The sequence below is a fragment of the Protopterus annectens genome, chromosome 5.part0 (assembly GCF_019279795.1).
Source record: "Protopterus annectens isolate FY-2018-M chromosome 5.part0, PAN1.0, whole genome shotgun sequence".
NCBI lineage: Eukaryota > Metazoa > Chordata > Ceratodontiformes > Protopteridae > Protopterus > Protopterus annectens.
The window spans coordinates 826,577,543-826,598,083 of record NC_056735.1 but is presented as its reverse complement, the minus strand read 5'-3'; the positions used below and the strand labels follow the sequence as shown (position 1 = coordinate 826,598,083).

Sequence of the window (20,541 nt, the reverse complement as noted above, 5' to 3'; positions counted from 1 at the left end):
TTGGGCTTCTTCAGAGTCCAAGAAGCTCTGAAGAAGCCCAATGGTGGGTGAAAGCTCTTAATCAGTGGTGGATTTTATAATAAAGACTGTTTTCTCCTGGTACGGACTGGTCGTTTTATCAATTGATAAAAGGTCAACTTTGCAAACATCAACACTGTACTATGCATGCACCAAGCCACAATCTTTGCTCATGCAAAACATAACATTAACAGAATAGAATAAAACATTGCTTTTTGCAGGGGACAAGCCCGTCGTCCCTTCCACCCACACCCCCAAAACATTGCTTTTTGTAGGTAACAAGCCCCGTTCCACCCACACCCCAAAAACATTGCTTTTTGTAGGAGACAAGCCCCCCTTCCACTCATACCCCCTGCTAATTATGTATACTAACTCAGAGATCACTCATTGTTGGGGAACGGCATATTTCCAAACACAGACAATTGTGCAATCTCACACACCTGTCAACCCCCTGTGCAGTCAAGTGAATTTTGTGGACTAAACTGATTTTGACCAATGGGGGATTTAGCCTTATCAACTGAAACATTTATCTATTCAACAGCAAGGTCTTAAAGGCTACAACAGGAAGTTTCCCACATTCAGCATGTGTACCCATATAATTATATTCAGCAATATTAGCAGTGACAAAGGACCAGCAATTGCGGTCAATATGCATTAAATTGCAGAAATCATAGAAATATTGGCATAACTAGATTCATGTAAAAATGCATTATCCTAGACCTAATATACTTACCCAGTCAGGAAGACATATCAGTCTTTCTCAGACCGATGGAATCTAGTTGCTTGACGCACAATCACTCTGCAATAATTTCCTTGCTATGTTTCCTGTGCATCATCTAGTGCAACTTTGAGCTGGGAATCTACACCCTCAACTAAACAAGATTTCTCAATCTCTCCAAAATCTACTCACTTGCCATGATTTCTTTGCAGTATTGCCAGTGACAAATTTGCATTTATAAATACTTGTATATGCTACTCAGAAAAATTAATTTACATCTGTCTTTCACACTGATGTCCTTTTTTCACTTCTGAAAATGACTATCTTTGCTGAAGAACAGACACAAAAACCATGGTCAAAAATACCAGACATCATTCAAATATACACATATTTCCTGGAAAACATAACTGCCACAATCTAAGCAGTTCAGAAGGCCACAAAGAACCACACTCCAAAGATGCCTGAAAATATGTAAATATAACTTTTATTTTTACATGTGAAAATAAAAGTTGTATTTACATATTTTCTGGTGTCTTTGGAGTGTGGTTCTTCATGGCCTTCTGAACTGCTTAGATTTTGTTCTGGTTTAAGTGTTGAAGGCTGCTTCCCTAATCTCTTACTGTTTTTTACAACTGCCACAATATCTCTTCTAAATGGTACCATAAGAAAAACTGCATGTATAGAATCCATGGTTTACCTAATTCCATTTCAGTCAAAGACAGCAATACTGTATGTCTTCTTAATCATGGAAGTCTTCTTGTAAATGCAGCTCACAATGCCATCTTTCTTTTAATAAATACCAAACAGTCGAAGGCTTTTCCTCTTCCAACACACCACTTGTTTGCAAATTTCTCTCTCTCTTTATTCTACAAACATACCAAATGATGCTCAATATAAGACACATGTCCAAACATTTCTAAGGTTTTATCTTGAATATCCTCATTAGATGGCTTCAGCTGTACCAAACTTTCATTCTGCTGCTTCACCATATCCACCTTCCATTTTATAACAACTCCAATTGCCAGCAATAACTGTTCAGCCTTACCAGCTAAAGCCCTCAAACCAAACAGTACTCCAACAAAAGCCACACAATGGCATCCTTCATAAACCATTTCTTTATCACCTTAATTTTGCTCACTCCCACCCCATTCCCACCCACCCCATATAATTTCCTTTATACTTATCCACCTGAACCACACCCCTTCCAGCTCCTCCCCTGCCCCTCCCAACTAATTCCTTACTGACACACCTCTTTCCCTATAGTACCTTCATACACCTCATCTTTTCCACTTTCTACACATACTCTACCTTCAAACCATGCCTTTTGAACCCCAAGCCTTACTCCTGATACCTATACTTTACTTCTTATACCTCCTCATGTCATATCACACACATCTACCCCCACCCTACCTCTACCCAACAAACAGTACTCTACATCCAAATACCAAACCCGAGATTCCTCTGCAAAGCAGTCCTTCTACCCCAAACTATGCCACACCCCTTCCTAAAATAAAATTATCTCCCTCCCTCCCAACCACATCAAAGCTGAAAAAGAATGACTCCCCATTTAAACACTTACTCTACTTCAAACCACTACTTCTATCAGGAGACATCCATCCTAACCCAGGCCCCTCTCAACCTACCATAAATAATAATCCTCTTGTACAAACATCTACTAACCTCACCCCCTTAAAAAAGCAAGTATCGTTCTGCTCTATCAACCTCAGGAGTGTAGTAAATAAAGTACAGGACTTCCATGCCTGGTTAGCTAACTATACCCCTGACATAGTCACCCTAACTGAAACCTGGCTGAAACCATATAATAAAGATAGAGAAATTACCACACCTGGCTATAACAAACTATGACTTGATAGACAAAAGAAAAGAGGAGGAGGGGTAGCCATACTCTTCCGTGACCACCTCACAATAACTATCCCAAATCTCCCTCTACCCACTTTTTCTACAGCTGAACTCCTACTTACCAATATTACACTTAACAACTTTACCACCATAAGTGTTGTAGCAATCTACATCCCCCCTGGTGATAATCTTAGTATACTGGAGAACATCCTACACCACCTCTCACAGACCATCCTTAATGAAACCATCATTCTAGGGAACGTAAACATAGATTGGCTTACAATTCAAACTCCCAAAACTACATCTTGTATCAACTTACATGGATTTGAGCAACTAATCACTTCCCCCACCCATATTAGCAAGTCACACCTGCCACAATCTCTCCTGGACTGGATTTTGGTGTCTCATCCTCAAAATTACCATAACCCTCACACACTACCAAATTACCTTAGTGACCACTGCCCTATCATAGTAAATAGACACACTCCCCATTTCACCAGACTTTTCAGGTTTATCACCTCCCACAAAACCTCATCCTTTAGTCCAGACTCTTTCATAGACAAACTCTCTAATATAAACTGGTCCCATCTCACTACACTCCCCCTACATGAGGCTGTCCATTCTTTCAACTCTACCTTTCTAAACATCCTCAACTCCCTAGCTCCCCTCCATACTATCAGAATCAAAGCAAACACAGCTCCTTGGCTGACCGAACATACTAGAGCCTTGATGAAAAGACATGACAAGATATGGAAATTATGGACCAAAGCAAAGACCCCTTCTCTCCTACAGCCTTACAAAAAACTTAGAAATCAAATAAAAAAAATATCAACAAAGAAAGGATCAGCTTCTATGCAAACCCTCCCACTACCCTAAAATCTGACCCTAAATAATTCTGGAACTCAATCAATCATATACTGCATCCAGGAAACCCTTCCCCTCCCAACCCATGCCCAAATAAAACTTTTGAAGAAACTGCCACTGTATTTAACAATCATTTTATTAATTCAATAACTACCATAATTAATGACCTCCCCACTAGTAAACATACTAAAAACCCCACTTTCTCATATTCCCCTCCTTCTCCTTCTAACTCTTTCTCTCTTACATCTGTCTCAACTAAATATATTAAATCTCTACTCTCTAAACTCAAACCCTGCTCCCCCTCAGCTGATAACCTACCCTCTTACTTCCTACATATAGCTGCTGAACCCCTAGCCTATCCAGTGTCCATCCTGATCAAGCGATCTATTTCTGAATCATACATTCCATCAATATAAAAAACTTTCTACACATTACCCATACATAAAGGAGGTAATTGTTCTGATATATCAAACTTCAGACCAATTGCTATACGGTCTCCCCTCTCCAAGAATCTTGAGAAATGCATTCACAAGCAGATAATGCAATACCTTCTCCAACAGAACCTTCTAACACACACAACATGGATTTCGTCCCAAACACAGCACTACAACTGCACTAATATCCTTCATTAATACTGTATCACTGTCCCATGACAAAAATAAGCTAGTCTCATGTCTGTTCCTCGACCTGTCCAAAGCCTTTGACACTGTCTCCCATCCCCTCCTCCTAGACAAACTCTCTCATCTAAGATTCTCTCCTCCCACCATATCCTGGTTTTCCAGCTATCTCTCTAACTGCCAGCAAGCTGTTAAATGGCACTCTGCTCTCCCTCCCCCCAAGCGTCCCAATGGATGTCCCCAAAGGAGCCATACTGGGGCCACTGCTCTTCAATATTTTCACCAACCTACTTTACACTTCTTGTCCCAACTCCACACTTGTACAATATGCTGATGATTCTACAGTCATCACCATTGCTGACAATCCATCTGACCTCCACTCTACTACATAAGCATCATTCAACACCATAGAGACATGGCTTTGTGACAACAAATTAATTCTCAGCCCTAAGAAAACCAAGCTCCTACTCTTCCTCCCAAAAAACCTCATCAATCTCAAAACAACATTTTCCATCCAATCTAGCAATAACACTGTCATTACCTCTGACCCTAGCACTAAACTGCTAGGAGTCATAATAGATGATCAGCTTAAATTTGATCTCCAAATCACCACCTCTATCAAAAAGACTCACCAGAAACTCGGACTCCTTTACCAAAACAAAAGACATTTAACCAACTAAGCCAGGATAACTCTCTCCCATGCATTTCTTCTTCCCACCTTCCTTTATAGCTCTCAATTATACAGATATCTTAACACCACACTCATAACCAGACTTGAAACTACGTATAATAAAGTTGCTAGATTTGCTGCAAACCAAACCTACAAATCAGACCATTGCCTATCTCCTAAACAGTTGCAGTGCCTTGAATTCACTCATTTGCTGCTACTACAGCAACTGTTAATTATTCACTCCATCCTCTATCTACCATCTTTCAGCCCTAGCCTTCAATCAATTATAACTAAATATTCCCCAACCAGGACATTATGTAGCTCAGACCAAGACGTCCTACAGATCTATAAACCCAAAACCAAATCAGGGTGTTTACTATATAACTATAACCCTGCTACAACTTGGAACCAACTACCCCCAGAAATTTGGTGCCTTAACCAAAAAAAATTTCAAACTAGCCACTCGGGAATATCTAATAAATAATTGGTCCTGCCATTGTAGTCATCCTCCCTGAAACTATCTAACCCTAGCTTGTCTCTCATCCCTCCTTTCTCTTCCACTGTCTGTCTTAATATCCATCTACCTCTCTGTCTCGTTGCTTAACCTCTACATTACCTCACTACTCCATCTGTACCTATACTGTATATAACTACTTAAAATAATGAACACTGTTTTCCTTACACTGACATTGTACCTAAGTTTTTGTTGTAAAAATTCTGACGTTGTACTCTACTGCTTTTCTGTATGATTTGTTGTAAATGCTTTTTGCAGTTTGATCTCTAACATTTGTACCCAACTGTTTTCTGTAAAATGTTATTGTAAAATGTTATTTTTCTAATTGTTTTAGCTGCCAGTGTAATTTTCTTGCTGACTTTATGTAAAATGTTAATACTGATTGCGGAGCTTTTCTTCTCGGGTCTCCACTGAAAACGAGCTAATGCTCAGCTGAACTAACCCAGTTAACAAATGTAAAAGAAATAAATAAATATTCATTTGATCAACACCATCATCAGCAGATGCTCTGTTGCATTTTCCTTTTTACTCTCATGTTTTTCCATCCAAATAAAAACCGATTAATCTTCACCTGCCTCCTCACAGTCTGTGAATAAAATTCTGAAATTTGTTCTTTCCTTCTTTTATAAAGATGGCTAAACATAAGAAAAGCAAACAATGTAAAGGAAAAGGAATTTAAAACCAGCTTAAATTATGTAAAATGTTCATAAAGTTTACAGCTCTTAACTTGTATTTTCAGACACTGTGCAGAACTCATTCAGCATCACCCATTTATTTCTATTCTTCTTCTCCTTAAAATAAAATATAAGTAAACATTACTACTGTTTTTAATAGCTATTAATATAAATGCAGTGCAATACCTACCGGTACCTTCATTTTATAATCATCTCGGTTGAATCTGAAAGCAATGTCAGAGAGTGCTCTGTGAAAAATCCCTGTTGGCCGTAGTATAAGCACCTGCTGCAGATTTCCTGGGAATGACCCCTGTTAAAATAATGATGTCATAAGGTTAAATATTGCCTCTACTTCTAAACTGCTACTACCTTTGAGAGGAACTAAGCTATAACACAGTTTTTTCTACGAGCAGCCATTAAATAATTCAATAACTCAAATCATTCTGATGAGTGTCTGTGTGTGTGTGTGTGTGTGTGTGTGTGTGTGTGTGTGTGTGTGTGTGTGTGTGTGTGTGTGAGAGAGAGAGAGAGACTGAGAGAGACAGACAGAAGGGCAGAGTGAGAGAAAAACAGTGAAAAAAATAAGTTATATTTGTCCAGTTTTCTAGTTTATTTACCTATTTTAAATAAATATCACCAGCTTAATTTGAAAGAACTTTAAACTATGCCCACTCTGAACTTATTTTCAGACTGCCTAGTCCAAAAATAAAAAGGGCACACTTACACTCATCTCTGCTGATAATGAACAAATAAGCAAGAAAGAGAAATGAGGCATTCACAAAAAAGTCAAAGGATGGTGAGGTTTAGCATAAGTTTACTTTGAGTTTTCTATGATTAGTTGAAACACTGGGATCACATACAGACACAGAGCACGCAAGCACACACACAGACACAGACACAGACACACACACACACACACACACACACACACACACACACACGCACACACACACACACGCACTCACATACACACTCACATGCACACTCTACCATAGACACCAGACTGTAGAAACTTACTTGTGAAATGAAAGTTGAAGCAAAGCAGATGAAAAAAGGTATTATCCAGCACTAATGTTACAACTTTAGGGTTAACATTCAGGCTACATCAGTTCCCTTACCATGTCACAGTGTGATTGCTGTCTGCTCACTTATTACTGATTGTGTTCTCTAGAACATTTTCTGCTTTTATAGGACCCCAGCAGGTCTATACAGGTTAGGACAGGATTGACTGATGAGTTTTTTGGATGTTTGAAACAAACATTTTAAACACTAGTTCTAATGTCTCATGCTCCTCTGAGTTTTCTGATAGGGGCTCTATTCAAAAATAATGGAAGATAGCTGTGTGAGTATTTTCAAAATGTCACCAAAAAACTTGTGACAATTAACTGCTGTCCATTGTCTGGTAAAGGATGGTCCTGGTAGTGTCAGTGGCAACACTTTTGAAGCCATTGATAAGGCAGATGTATATCTTGGGTAATTCCAGCAAAAAAGCCAAACATGTTCATAGGTTGGTACTAGGCTATCGGGCCTATACAAGCCTAGCCATAACAATTCCCTGGATATTTTTTTCACCAATAGTTTGTGTAAGAAACTATTACAAGGTGAGTATGAGATTATTAAGGAAATATCAAATAGAAAGTGGTGTATGTTCAAGTTTGTCAAAAATAATGAAGATTTGTGGAACTTACAGTCTCCATTACATGTAAATATATTCCATTGTCTGTGGTAATGCACACTGGTGACAAAGGGTGATGGTGAATACCAAAATTTATGGTCCAGATTTCTGCTGAAATGCAGTAATAAGAAAAACATATTTGTCAAGTATGCAGGAGATTTCCTTACACTAATAACAAGAACAGACCTGCACTAGAACTACACCTGCAGCCTTGTTTGCTGTGGCATAGACTGGATTCTGGCCTGCTGGATCTAGCTTTGTTTGTGTAACTTGAGCACTAATCCAGGCATTCTCTAAAGTATTCAATTGTATTTATTACTGCTTGGCAGTAACTTGATTAAAGTTTAGCTGTCATTCTAAGTCTGTTGGATTAAGCACTTGGGCTTCAGACCAGTTGTTTTACATTAGGAAGGTTTGTGGCATGCACTGTGGTGGCAGGACAGGTAGCTTTCATCCTTCTAAGTTGGGAACTGCTGATTGAGAGCCCAGTGTCTGTTATTCTTAAAGTGTATTAGTTCTGGTTTAAGCACTTGGGCTTCAGGCCAGTTATTTTACATTAAGAAGGTTTGTGGTCTGCACTCTTGTGGGAGAAGAGGCTGGACTCTGCCCTTCTGAGCTGGGAATTTCTGGTTAAAGGTTTATAGTGCCTGAATATTTGAACTGTATCTTACTGAAATTGGTACACCTTGTTTGCTGTAGCATAGACTAGATCCAGGCCTGCTGATTATAGCTTTGTTTATATGCTTGTTGTTTGTTTGCTTGTTATTTTCCTGGAATGCTAATTCCACCTAATACGCGGCTTCTCAGCGCTTCTGTGGATCACTAGTGATATCTGCATTGCTTACTGTACTTATTTCCTTGTTTCACTTGAAAGAAAGTTACTGTTTGTCGTTTTTGCATTTAAGTTACCTGTAACACATTGCACTTAAGTTACCTGGCACTTGCTCACTAAAGCAATTATATGTCAGCACTAAAAATTAAAAGCACTACACCCTCACTCCCCACTGGCCCTGGTTTTCAATTATTAAGGAATTCCCAATATTATTCTAGCATGTCCAAAGGTCAGTTGTCAATCTCCTCTCTGGTCCAGCTGGTGAATCTGGGAATCTTGAGGCAATGTTACAACTGCCTCATGTACACAGACAACCCTCTCCTCCTCTCAACAAATTCCAACACATGTGAGAGATGCAACCATATAGCCAAACTGGAGGCTAAGCTCTCTCAACTCAGTACTGGCATAACCAGTCAGGAGGAGAAGGAAACCACACTCACTACAATTCTAGTCTCACATAGACCTACCATGACAGCAAACCAAACACATAATCACACAAAAACATACTCGGAGGCTCTAAATAAAGATCTGCCGAAGCAGCAGAGACCTCCAAAGCAGACACCCAAGCAGCCGTTACCCCAAAACAAAACACATGCAACACATATCTCACAAAGCCAGTGTGCCAAACAGTCACAGCCCTTAAGACTAAACAACACACCTGATACACTTGTAATAGGTGACTATCGTCAGGCACACTGACGTCCCGCTCACCAGGCTGAACAAGGAGAGGGTCACGGTGAGCAGCCTGTCGGGCGCTAGGAGCCGCCACATAACACAAGCACTCAGGTAACTCCAAGGCAAGTACAAATATGACTCAGTCATTGTCCATGCTGGTGTGAATGACCTGAGACGTACCTCCCTGGACTACATGAAAAGAGACATAAAGTAGCTCTCTGAGCATGTAGCCCAGGCCGGTATGACCCTGACCTTGAGTAGCATCTTACCCTCACCAAGAATGATGCCACAATATGAAGACAAGATGATCAATTTCAACAACTGGCTTAAGTACTGGTGTCATTCAAAGGGGATCCAATGCCTGTCAGCTTGGGATGATATGCTCGACAAGCCACAATGCTTCGCTAGTGACGGCTTGCACCTGTCACCCCTGGGCTTTCGGATATTGGCAAAGGCTCTTGCTACCCCCATAGTGCCTTTTTAGGCAAGGCTCAAAAGACAAACCCACCTCCATAGGTATCACAAGGGATAAGAAACTAAGAGTAATGCTACTCAACGCCAGAAGTCTAAACCTCAAGATGCACGCACTCGAAACTCTCCTTAGCATGGAGAACATCGATATCTGTGCAGTAACAGAAACCTGGTTCAGGGCTCCCGAGAGCACCCCAGCACTACCAGGTTATACCTCATACCATGCTTTTCGGCCCCAAAACTTGGACCGAACCACAAAAGGAGGGGGAGTATCGATGTTCATCAAAGATACCCACACCTCCAGATTGGTGGCAAAGCACGAAACATCAGAGACTATCCATGTGCAACTAACAGTGGGTAAAACTGCCTTCCAGTTTATAGCCTGCTACAGACCACCCTCCCAAACCCAGGAACCCCACTCGGCCTTCCTGAGAGCACTGGAAAATATGAAGGTCTCTCCAAACACCATTATATTGAGCGACTTCAACTACCCAAACATAGACTGGGAGCATTACTCTAGCTCCAACACCCTAGCCCAAAGGTTCCTAGAATTTATAAACTCAAATGCTATGGAACAACTTGTTACCACTCCCACAAGAGGGGAAAACATACTGGACCTGATCATCACCAACATGGGGACTCTATGCTCCAGACCAGAAGTGTATCCCTCACTGGTAAGATCAGACCATAAACTAATCTCACTGGATATTCACATCCTGACCCCACCCCTGCCCAGAAAACCACAGTGAAAAACTTCTCTAAAGCAAATTTTACACTCCTCAAAACTGAGGTGGAATCCTTCAAAGCCCCGGCCTGTGGAAAATACGGCCCAGACCGCAGAATCCTTTATAAACGCATTCTATGAACACCTTCAGGAATGCATGGATCATGCGATCCCAAATAAAACCAAGACCCAATCCTCCAAAGGCAGACATCCTGTCTGGTGGACCCCAGCCATAAACAAACTATACAATAGAAGGAGGAAGCTACTAAATGATAAAGCAAAATCCCAAAAAGGGAAGGCATCACTGATCAGTATTAGCAAAAACTACGGGCACACATAAAATTGTCTAAGGCCAGCTTCGAGAGAAAAATTGCACAGGACACTAAGGATAATCACAAGGCTTTCTTTAGTTATGTTAGGAACCTGGGTGGTAATTCCCAGATATGCTCAGAATTAGTCCAAAATGACAAAAATACACCGAACCCACAGACATTGCCAACATCCTAGCTGACAGGTTCAGTGCAAACTCCCCCCTCCCCACCAAAAGGGCAAATATCTATCCCAGCAGAGTGCTGCCCCTGACATCTCAGATGCTCAGGTAAGAGCCGCCCTCTCCAAAGCAAAAACACAGCATCAATGGGACCAGATGGTGTCCCGGGCTGCGTCCTACATGAACTCCAAGAAGAGTTAAACCCAAACATAAAACTACTGTTCAATCTCAGCCTTACTACAGGATATGTGCCCAAAGAGTGGCATACAGCAACAGTGGTCCCTCTCCATAAAGGTGGTGCCTCAATGGATCCTGGAAACTATCGCCCCATAAGGCTGACTAGCTTGGTCTGCAAAGCTATGGAAAGGATCATCATGGACCTCATAAATAAAGATATTGGGGACCTACAAACACTGGATCCTACCCAGTTCAGCTTTGTTAAGGGCAGATCCTGCCTCTTAAACCTGGTTGATTTCTTTGAAACAGTCACCAAGGCCATTGACGAGGGGAAGGTGGTCCACACAGCCTACCTGGACCTCGCAAAAGCCTTCAATACAATACCCCACTCTGGCATTATAGATAAGCTCACCAGCTTAAATATAAACCCCTATGTCACTAGATGGATTGCAAACTGGCTCAAGGACAGAACCCACATGGTTAGAATTGCTGGAGCCATGTCAGACTCCAAACCAGTTACAAGTGGTGTCCCACAAGGCTCAGTCCTGGGACCTCTCTTGTTCGGTATATATTTCTCGGAGGTACAGGCCAACACAGAAGGACTGTGGCTGACCAAGTTCGCAGATGACTGCAAACTGGGCCATAATCGACTCTCCAGCCGACACAAGCATCCTCCAAAAGGGCCTCATAGAAACAGACAACTGGTGCCAGTGCCATGGCCTCAAGCTAAATGTTTGGCAAAAACAAAGTGCCCACAAATTACCACATAGGTGGAAATCCATTAAGTACAGAAGAAGTAATTAGGGACCTGGGGACCCAAGTTGATAGCAATCTCTCATTTGACAACCACGTGGCCAAAGTGGTTAGAAAAACATTTTATATAGCCCACCTAATCATGAAGGGATTCACATCTAGATCAGGGGAGGTCATCGTGCCTCTTTACTCATCCCTCATCAGGGCCATAATTGAGTACAATGCACCTTTTGGGATGGACCTTACCAGACACCTGCAGCAACTGGAAAGACCCCAAAAGTACCTCACCAAGAGGATCAAAGGGCTCAAACAGATGCCATATGCTGCCCGGTTAAAGAAACTCCAGCTCTACTCAGTGGCATACCGCCTGTTCAGAGGCGATCTTTGCCTGACGTATAAAGCCATGTCCAACCCGGAATTAATGGACATGCTGCACCTCAGAAAATCCAAATCCCATCGAGCTACGCGCTTGAGAGACTTGAACCTCAGCACTGAAATAAATAGGACATGCTGGAGGGACAGATTCATAACCCAGAGGCTCCCTTCACTCTGGAATAAAATCCCAGTCCAGGTTAGGCAGAGTCCCTCATTGACTCTCTTCAAGAGGAATCTTGATGAGTGGATGGGAGATCGTAGGTTTACCCTGGGTATTACTTCTGTGTCACTGTTAGACAGAGGCACAGTATACTAACCTCGAAAAAGGGCATAGCAAAATAAATTTAAAATGGGTGGTGAAAGCCAAACACATTCTGGCTAGGCTTATAAATGCCCTAGGGCAGATAGCCTAGTATGAACCTATGAACCTATGAACTAGTTAGAAAACATTTATGGAAATTACATAGAATGTCTATGTCAATGTTTGAACTGACAATAGTGGGTCACACTAATAAAAACAATAAAGCATTTTAGAAGCCTGTCATTATATTTAGAAAGGCAAGGTCTAATTTCAAGCCTGTTTGTCTAACAGTTTTATACCCAGCAAATAGAAGGTGCCAACCCTTGCACTGCCCCCGCAGGTGATAAATCTGGGAATGTAATTAATTATTTACAAACTCATTAGCCTAATTTGTTTGATTAGGAATGGTTTTGAAGGGGTGCTGCTCTCCCTGTTTAAGGACTCATTGAAGCAACAACTACTCATCCAGCAACACAACTTTGTTTAGGAATACCTGATAACAAAACGAAGAAAAACACAAAGAAAATTCAATTTGTTTTATAAACTGAGTATGAGAAGAAGCATCTTTGTAGTCAGTCCAAACAGGCACTCAGTATATAGATATAGGCTAGGATTCAGAAAGGTTTGTTGCCAATGGTAATCCATGATACTGTGGAAAACTGCTGACACTAGCCCTTTCTGATTCAGAAAGAGAACCAGAAACATGTTCACTAAAATCACTGCAGTGGTCTGTTTCCATGTGCTCTCCCCCAAAAATGCCTCTGCTTAGGGTAGTTACACAGCTGAGCTGAGCTGAAATGCTGCATTACCCAACTGTAACCAAAGAGGTGAACTGTGTAATGGTAACATCAGATAGATATCTACAGAGAAGTAATAGTAGATGGGGAGTGTGAGCTAACTGGTGGCATCCTGACATGAGATCAAGCAGGAAACATGGAATACCTAGCTTAGTAAGCACTATGGTTTGTGTAGCATTAACAATTTTTGCTACAGGGACCTTCCAGTGTCCATCTGGGGACATGCTAGCGGTTTTGACACCATCCTGCACTAGTTCCCAGATGCAATGCTGACATATGTGGAAGAGTAGACATGGTTATTATGGGCAGCAGAGAAAGTACAGTTGTGTACAATTACCATAAATGTAGATGTTCGAGTGTATTCACTGTTGCAGTTATTTCATTTGGGTAATCTGCTGGCAAGTTGCCCTCAGTTGGCCTGATTAACAAAGTCTTGGGTCCTGCATCGGTTGCTGTCCCTTCTTCCATGACGTCAGGTCACCAGGGGTATAAAACATGCAGCAGACGCCATTACATCAGTTTTTCTTGCCACAGATGTCAGGTGCCCCCCAAAAGGGGAGCCAAATATATATATGAATATATATGTATATAATTTAAAATACAAAACATATACCTCGAAACAAAAGCAAATACACCAAAATGGCTTTTAATCATAGTAAAAGAAATGAGAAGTACAGCAGGAGAAAAACAGGGGGCTGGAGGGAGGGTAACCAGGACTGCAACAGTGAATACACTCGAACATCTACATTTATGGTACATGTACACAACTGTACTATGTTCTTCATGTTTCACTGTTGCAGTCATTACATTTGGGTAGAATCCCAAAGCTATGGTTGGAAGGATGGATTTATACAGCATTAAGAACAGCTATAAGGCCCTGCAGGACTGCAGTGGCAAAGCCAGCTCTGGATTTAGAGAAGAGAGGTAAATTGTAATGTTTGGTGAATGTACAAACTGAGCTCCAGATAGCAGCTTCTAGGATGTCTCTGGTAGAAACTCCTCTGAGAAAGGCTGCAGAAGCAGATGCAGCCCTGGTGGAATGAGAACTGATCCCCTTGGGGATAGGTTTACCATGGTGCATATAGCAGAAATGAATACAATGGCTTATCCATTTGGAAATAGAAATAGCCTTTCCCTCTACTCCTGCAGCAAATGCCTCCAATAGTTGTTCAGATTTTCTTAGAGATTTTGTCCTATTTAAGTAGAATCTAAGCTGTCTGTGTACATCCAATGAATTCAGAATCCACTCACCCTTGTTCTGTGGATTAGGGTAGAAAGTTGGCAGATGGATGGTCTGATTAAGAGCCACACTGGATACCACATTAGGCATAACGGATGGATTAGTCCTGAGAGCCACCCTGTCCGGATAAAAAATAATGAAAGGCTCCACTGCCATAAGAGCCTGTAATTCTGAAATCCTTCTAGCTGAAGTGACTACTAATAGGAAAGCTGTTTTCCAAGACAGAAATTTTAGATCTGCAGTAGCAGCTGGCTCAAAAGGAGGTAGAGTGAGTTTTTCTAAAACAAAATTGAGGTCCCATGCAGGAGTTGGTGCTCTCCTGGGAGGCCTTACATTTTTGGCCCCTCTGAGATACTGCTTTAGCAGAGGATGAGAGAAGAGGGGAGGTTCTGTGTTGTAATGAGCTGAAATGGCAGAGGCATGGAGTTTTATGGAAGAAAAAGATAGGCCCTTATGAAGCATCTCAGTTAAGTATTGCAGAATCTGAGGAATATCGGGCATTGCTGTGCTCATTTTCCTTGTGACTGGTTCCAGGCACAGAATCTTTTCCATTTGTCAGCATAACATTTTCTAGTGCTAGGCCTTCTAGCCTCCAACATGACATCCATCACAGGTTTGCTGAGATATGCCAAGGGTGAAATTAGTTGATTAGCCATGCTGCAAGATTCAAAGTTTGGAGCTGAGTGTGCAGAATTTGGTAGTTCTGCTGAGACAGAAGATAAGGAGTCTGAGGCAGGTGCCACAGAGGAAGGTGTGACACATTGCGCAGAAGTGGGTACCAGTGCTGGTGAGGCCAGTCTGGAGCAATCAGAATCATTTTTGGTTTGTCCTGTCTGACTTTTAGTAGGACTTTGGAGAGCAGAGGCAGAGGGGGAAAAGCATAGACTGATAGGTTTTTCCAGCTGAATTACAGAGCATCCACTTTCCAAGCTTTTTTGTGATGAATTCTTGTGCAGAATTTGTCCAACTGATAATTCTTGGGTGAGGCAAAAAGATCTATGTCTGGGCTCCCCCATTTGTGTGTCAACATGTTGAAAACCTGTGGTTCCAGTTTCCATTTGTGTGGGTCCATAAGATTTCTGCTTAATTCGTCTGCCAGAGTATTTAGTTTTCCTGGCAGGAATTGAGCTTGTAGATCTATTTGATAAGTCAAGGCCGTGTTCCACAATGCCATGGCTAGTCTGCAAAGGGGGTAAAAGAATGTGTACCCCCCTGCTTGTTCATGTACCACATGACTGTGGTGTTGTCTGTCTTTATCAGTAGTTGTCCTGGATGAAGGTAGTCCTTGAAGGCTGTCAGAGCATTCTGTACAGCTATCATCTCTTTCTGATTGATATGTAGGTGCATTTGATTTGGGCTCCATTTGCCCTGAATGCATTTCCCTGCCAGACGCGCCCCCCCCCCCCCAAGCATAGTCTGATGCGTCTGTTGTTAGGGTTTGGATGTCAGGGGGTGGAGTGAATGACAGTCCCTTGTTTTGGTGGCAGGCCTCTGCCCACCATAAGAACTCTAGTTGCAGGCAAGGTATAATAGGAATCATTGTTTCCAGGCTGTGACAATGCTGACTCCATAAACTAAAGTTTCCTCATATGCAGTCTTGCATATGGAATTAGAAGAATACAGGAGGCCATGAACCCCAGGGCCTGCAGAATTTGTCTTGCAGATAGCTGGGTTTTTGTGGCCACCTGTATGAAGTAAGTCATCAATTGAATTTGCTTTTCTGGCATAAGGTAAGTCATCTGGGCAGTTGTATTCAAGCTTGCACCCAGGAATGTAATTTTTTGAGAGGGTACCAGTTGTGATTTCTTTTCGTTTATAGTGTACCCTGGACAAGATAGAACCCTTTTTACAAATGCCAGATACTTTAGAAGAGTGTCCTGGTTTTCTGCCTGAATTAAACAGTAGTCCAGGTATGGATAAATCTGAATATTTCTTTGCCTGCAAAAAGCAATTACTGCTGCCAGGCACTTTGTGAAGACCCTGGGTGCAGTAGATAAGCAAAAGGGCAGTGCATAGAACTGGTAATGCAAATAGCCTGTTTTGAAGTGGAGGTATCTTCTGCAAGATTCCCTGACTGGGGTATGCAGGTAAGCCTCTTTTAAATCTAGAGTTATCAACCAGGCATCTTTGCCCGAGTCAGCATCTTGAATTTTGGAATGTCCAGAAATGTATTTAGAATGGATAAGCCCAGAATTGGATGCCATGATTTGTCTTTTCTGGGTACTAGGAAAAGTCTTGAATAGAAACTTTGTCCCTTTTCCTCTTCTGGCACTGGTTGAATAGCCCCCATATTCATGAGGAACAGAACGTGTTTCTGGGTTTCTGCCCACTGATTTTGAGGCAGATCTGGCCATCCGTTTGGGATTGGCAACATGTGGAAATGAAATCTGTATCCCTGGGATACTATATTTAAAACCCATTTGTCCTGGGTAATCAGTTGCCAGTTTCATGCATGAAGTGCCAGTTTTCCCCCCAAAGGGGCGGTCAAAAGGTAGGTGCTTGGTGGTTGTAGAGGAAAGTCATTGAGACTGCTTACCATAGGGAGGTGCCTTGTTGCTTCCAGATTTGTAGGTGGAGGCACCCCATTGTTTTGTTCTAAAAGTTCCTTGTGACTGAAACCTGGAGCCTTTGGAATGTCTGGATTTGACTTGAGTGGCTCTTGAGGGAACTGGAAAGGACCAGTTCTTAGTAGGCCAGTGCCTACTAAATCTGGGTGGCTGCACTTGTAAAAAATCTTTCACAGTTTGCATAGATTTAGCTTTATGTTCCATCTTGTTTAAAACTTCTTCAGCCTTATTACCAAAGAGACTGTCATGTTGTAAAGGAGCATCCAACAATTTTGCTTTAACATGGTCAGGCAGATTTTGCTCTTTGAGCCAAGCATGCCTTCTTATCACAGATCCAGTTACAGCAGCCCTGCAAGAGGCCTCCAAAGAATCAAAACCACATTGCAAAGTATGTTTTCCAACTTGTTCAGCTGAATGTAATAAGTCCTGCAACTCTTTATTTTCCACACAGAGATAAACATCATTTTCTGTTTAAGTAGGCCCATGACATGCTGTTGATATTTAAGCATATGAAATTGACAGTTTAAAGCCCTGATTGCCAAGGTTGCAGACATGTAAACCTTCTTACCCCATCTATCCAGCGCCCTGGGATCTCTGTCTGAAGGGGTAGGATTTTTACCAGTAGAAGCCTTAACACCCTTGGGACCCTGAGAAATGGTTTCAGGATCAGCAGTAGGGTTTTTGAAAAGGAATTTGTGAGAGTCAAGAACCCTGTAGTATCTGTCTGGCTTACTAGGAGCTGGAGGCAGAGAATCAGGAGTCATACTGGATTCTGAAAAAACATCATCAACAATGTCTAGAACAGGAGGTATAGCCAAAGGCCTATGCTGAGGAAGAAGAAGAAAATCCCTAAGCCTCTTTTTAGATTCAGAGAAATCCTGACTTTCCCAGTGGAAGTGTTCCCCTAAGGTATGTAAAGTTTCTCCAAAAGAGAAATCCTCAGGGGGAGAAGCAGAAGGGATGGAATATTCTGCATCAGAGTCCTCATAAGTAGGAATAGATAAATCTGGTTCAATGGAAGAATCAGAAGAAATAGAAACCTGATCTGAAGATTCATAGTCCGTGCCTTGCCTAGGCCTCTTTGCAGGAGGGGGATGGCTACCTCTGATCAAGGTAATTAAATCTTCAGCCATTTTGATAATTTGTTTTTTAGGCATTGGGGCCTGTACACGTGGCCCAAGCATTGTTTTTTTAAACATAGAAGTAGATTTTGGCCTTAGTTTTGAAGATGGCGCCGGTTTAATATACAAATCTTTAGGCCTGAAAACACCCTCAAAAGCTGGTGCCTGCACAGCAGCTCTGGACCCATCTAAGGTAGAGACATCCGCGGGTTCAGTACTTAAAGCATCTTGTGGCATATCGGACTCCGAATGGGTCTCAGTAGAGGCCTGCGAATCAAAAGTAGCGGGTATTAGGGGCTGCAAAAGTGCCTCACTGAGTACTGGCAAACCGGCGACTGGCTTAGGAGAAGCGTTGTCATTGGTTTTGGACCTCGACGGTCTGTCTCTGTCTTTTTCTTTGCATTTTTTAGGAATTCTGGTAGTCGGATTGCTAACAGACGACATTTCTGGACAGTTAAATCTTGAGCCAAAATATTTAGAAGCAAAAACATACTGACGTTTAATTGTGCATTGATTAAATTTAGCACAAAACCAACAGCAAGGCACATTGTGGTCTGGGCCTAGGCAAGGTATACAGTACAAATGAAAATCCTTATGAGGTATTTGCTTCTCACAAGTAATGCAATTATCAACTTTTACTGACATCGGAAAGAGCACGAAAAAGTTTCCCCAACGGGGTACTTAGCTTTTAGTTGAAGACCTTGGTTCTGAAACTCAAAAATGAAAATTTCAGGAGTTGGCTGACCGGCACTTGCGAACTGCTTCTGCTTCAGGCACTGTGCAGCTAGAAAGACTGATGTAATGGCGTTGGCTGCATGTTTTAATACCCCTGACGACCTGACGTCATGGAAGAAGGGACAGCAACCAATGCAGGACTCAAGACTTTGTTAATCAGGCCAACTGAGGGCAACCTGCCAGCAGATTACCCAAATGAAATGACTGCAACAGTGAAACATGAAGAACATCAGAATTACCAATATGTGGTCATTATATAATTCAGTGCATTTCTCTGAGGTCTTGGTGGCCACTGGCTGCACGAACCTTACCACCACAGACCTACCAGGTCTACATTGTGTCCAGAACATCAACTAGAAGTGCTTCCACACCATCAGCAATCAGGTGGTGTTCAATGCACACTATGTTACATGTATTGTGTTTGTGTACCATTCAGGCACATCTTTTAACTTTCACATCTGAAGCATACCAGCTTTTCCTGTGGAAAGACTTTCCACAGGGTCATTCTGTTGGTAGGTGAACACATTAACATTCCCAGAGATTATGATGATCCAGTTGCCTGAGGATGAGTAACAGACTAGATTATGATGACGCAGTTGCCTGAGGATAAGTAGCAGACCGTTCATAATGATGTTTGCTGTTGTGTGTTTTCAAGTAATGCTGTATATGACTTGGTGTTATGTCAGACAAGCCCCATCCACAGCTCCCAGACAGAGGTAGAAAGGGTATACAACACCGTACTCACACAGACATGGAATATCATTAAATGTGTGTTCAGACAACTTAAGTCTTATTTTTGCTGTCTGGTTACATTAAGGAGTGCACTGCAGGACATTCCCAAGAACTACAGAAAGCTCTTTGTGGTGTGTGTTATGCTATACAAAATGGTTCTATGTAAAAAGTTACAGCACAGAAAGACCATACCACTAACCGACAGTGTGGAGGAGCCAGGTGAGGAGTTGGAGAATTATGCAGCTGTGGCATTCTCCCATACAAGGAAGAAGTCAATGCAATGTGTTGTGACACTGGCAAGGAGGTTGTGCTCAGTTCATAAACTGTGGATCACAACAGGACAAACATAGAACAAAAGTGCTGCAGACATTTAAACTATAAGGCTATATAGTATGGTGGTATGGCTGGCAACATTGTGCCTCAAGTGTTACCTACCCACATGAGCTAGGGGTGGGCAGGCTACAGACATTGTCATAAGCACTGTTGGGGATCATAGAGGCAAGGGGCTGCAAGACTAGCATATGTGGTAGGGTCATGGATGATATCCGTGGTAAGCCTATAGCATGACAAAATGAAAGACTATAACTCATGGAAATCTTCATGTGATAAAAATGTTTAACAGGTAACCAAAAAGGGAAAAAGTCATGTGCAATTTCAAGATGTGGAAAGAGAGACTTTGAAAGGACATTTGAAAACTTTATGTAATGATAAAAGGGGATGGGATTGTAATACTGTGTTAAAAATAAAAAGTAGAAAAATGATACACATACTAAATGTGATAAATTTGGAGGGGAATAGGGGTGTTATCAATTCTTGGGGAGAACCCAAAACATGTTTTTTTGTGAAAAAAAGGACATCTGATAAGTAATTGTGCTAAAAGAAAATGCTATGGTTGTGGGGAAATGGGACTTGATGCAAATAAAAAAGTGAATTGAAATGTT

General features: G+C 41.7%; 1 protein-coding gene across 1 annotated transcript in view; it reads right to left on the bottom strand.

The window, feature by feature from the left end:
- The window catches only part of MCF2L (MCF.2 cell line derived transforming sequence like), a 1,071,259-nt gene that overhangs the window by 550,352 nt on the left and 500,366 nt on the right, over window positions 1–20,541 (bottom strand). The window contains exon 5 of the mRNA XM_044071884.1: window positions 6,126–6,245. Within this exon, the coding sequence (XP_043927819.1) occupies window positions 6,126–6,245 (120 nt within the window). The remainder of the gene's footprint in view (window positions 1–6,125; window positions 6,246–20,541) is intronic.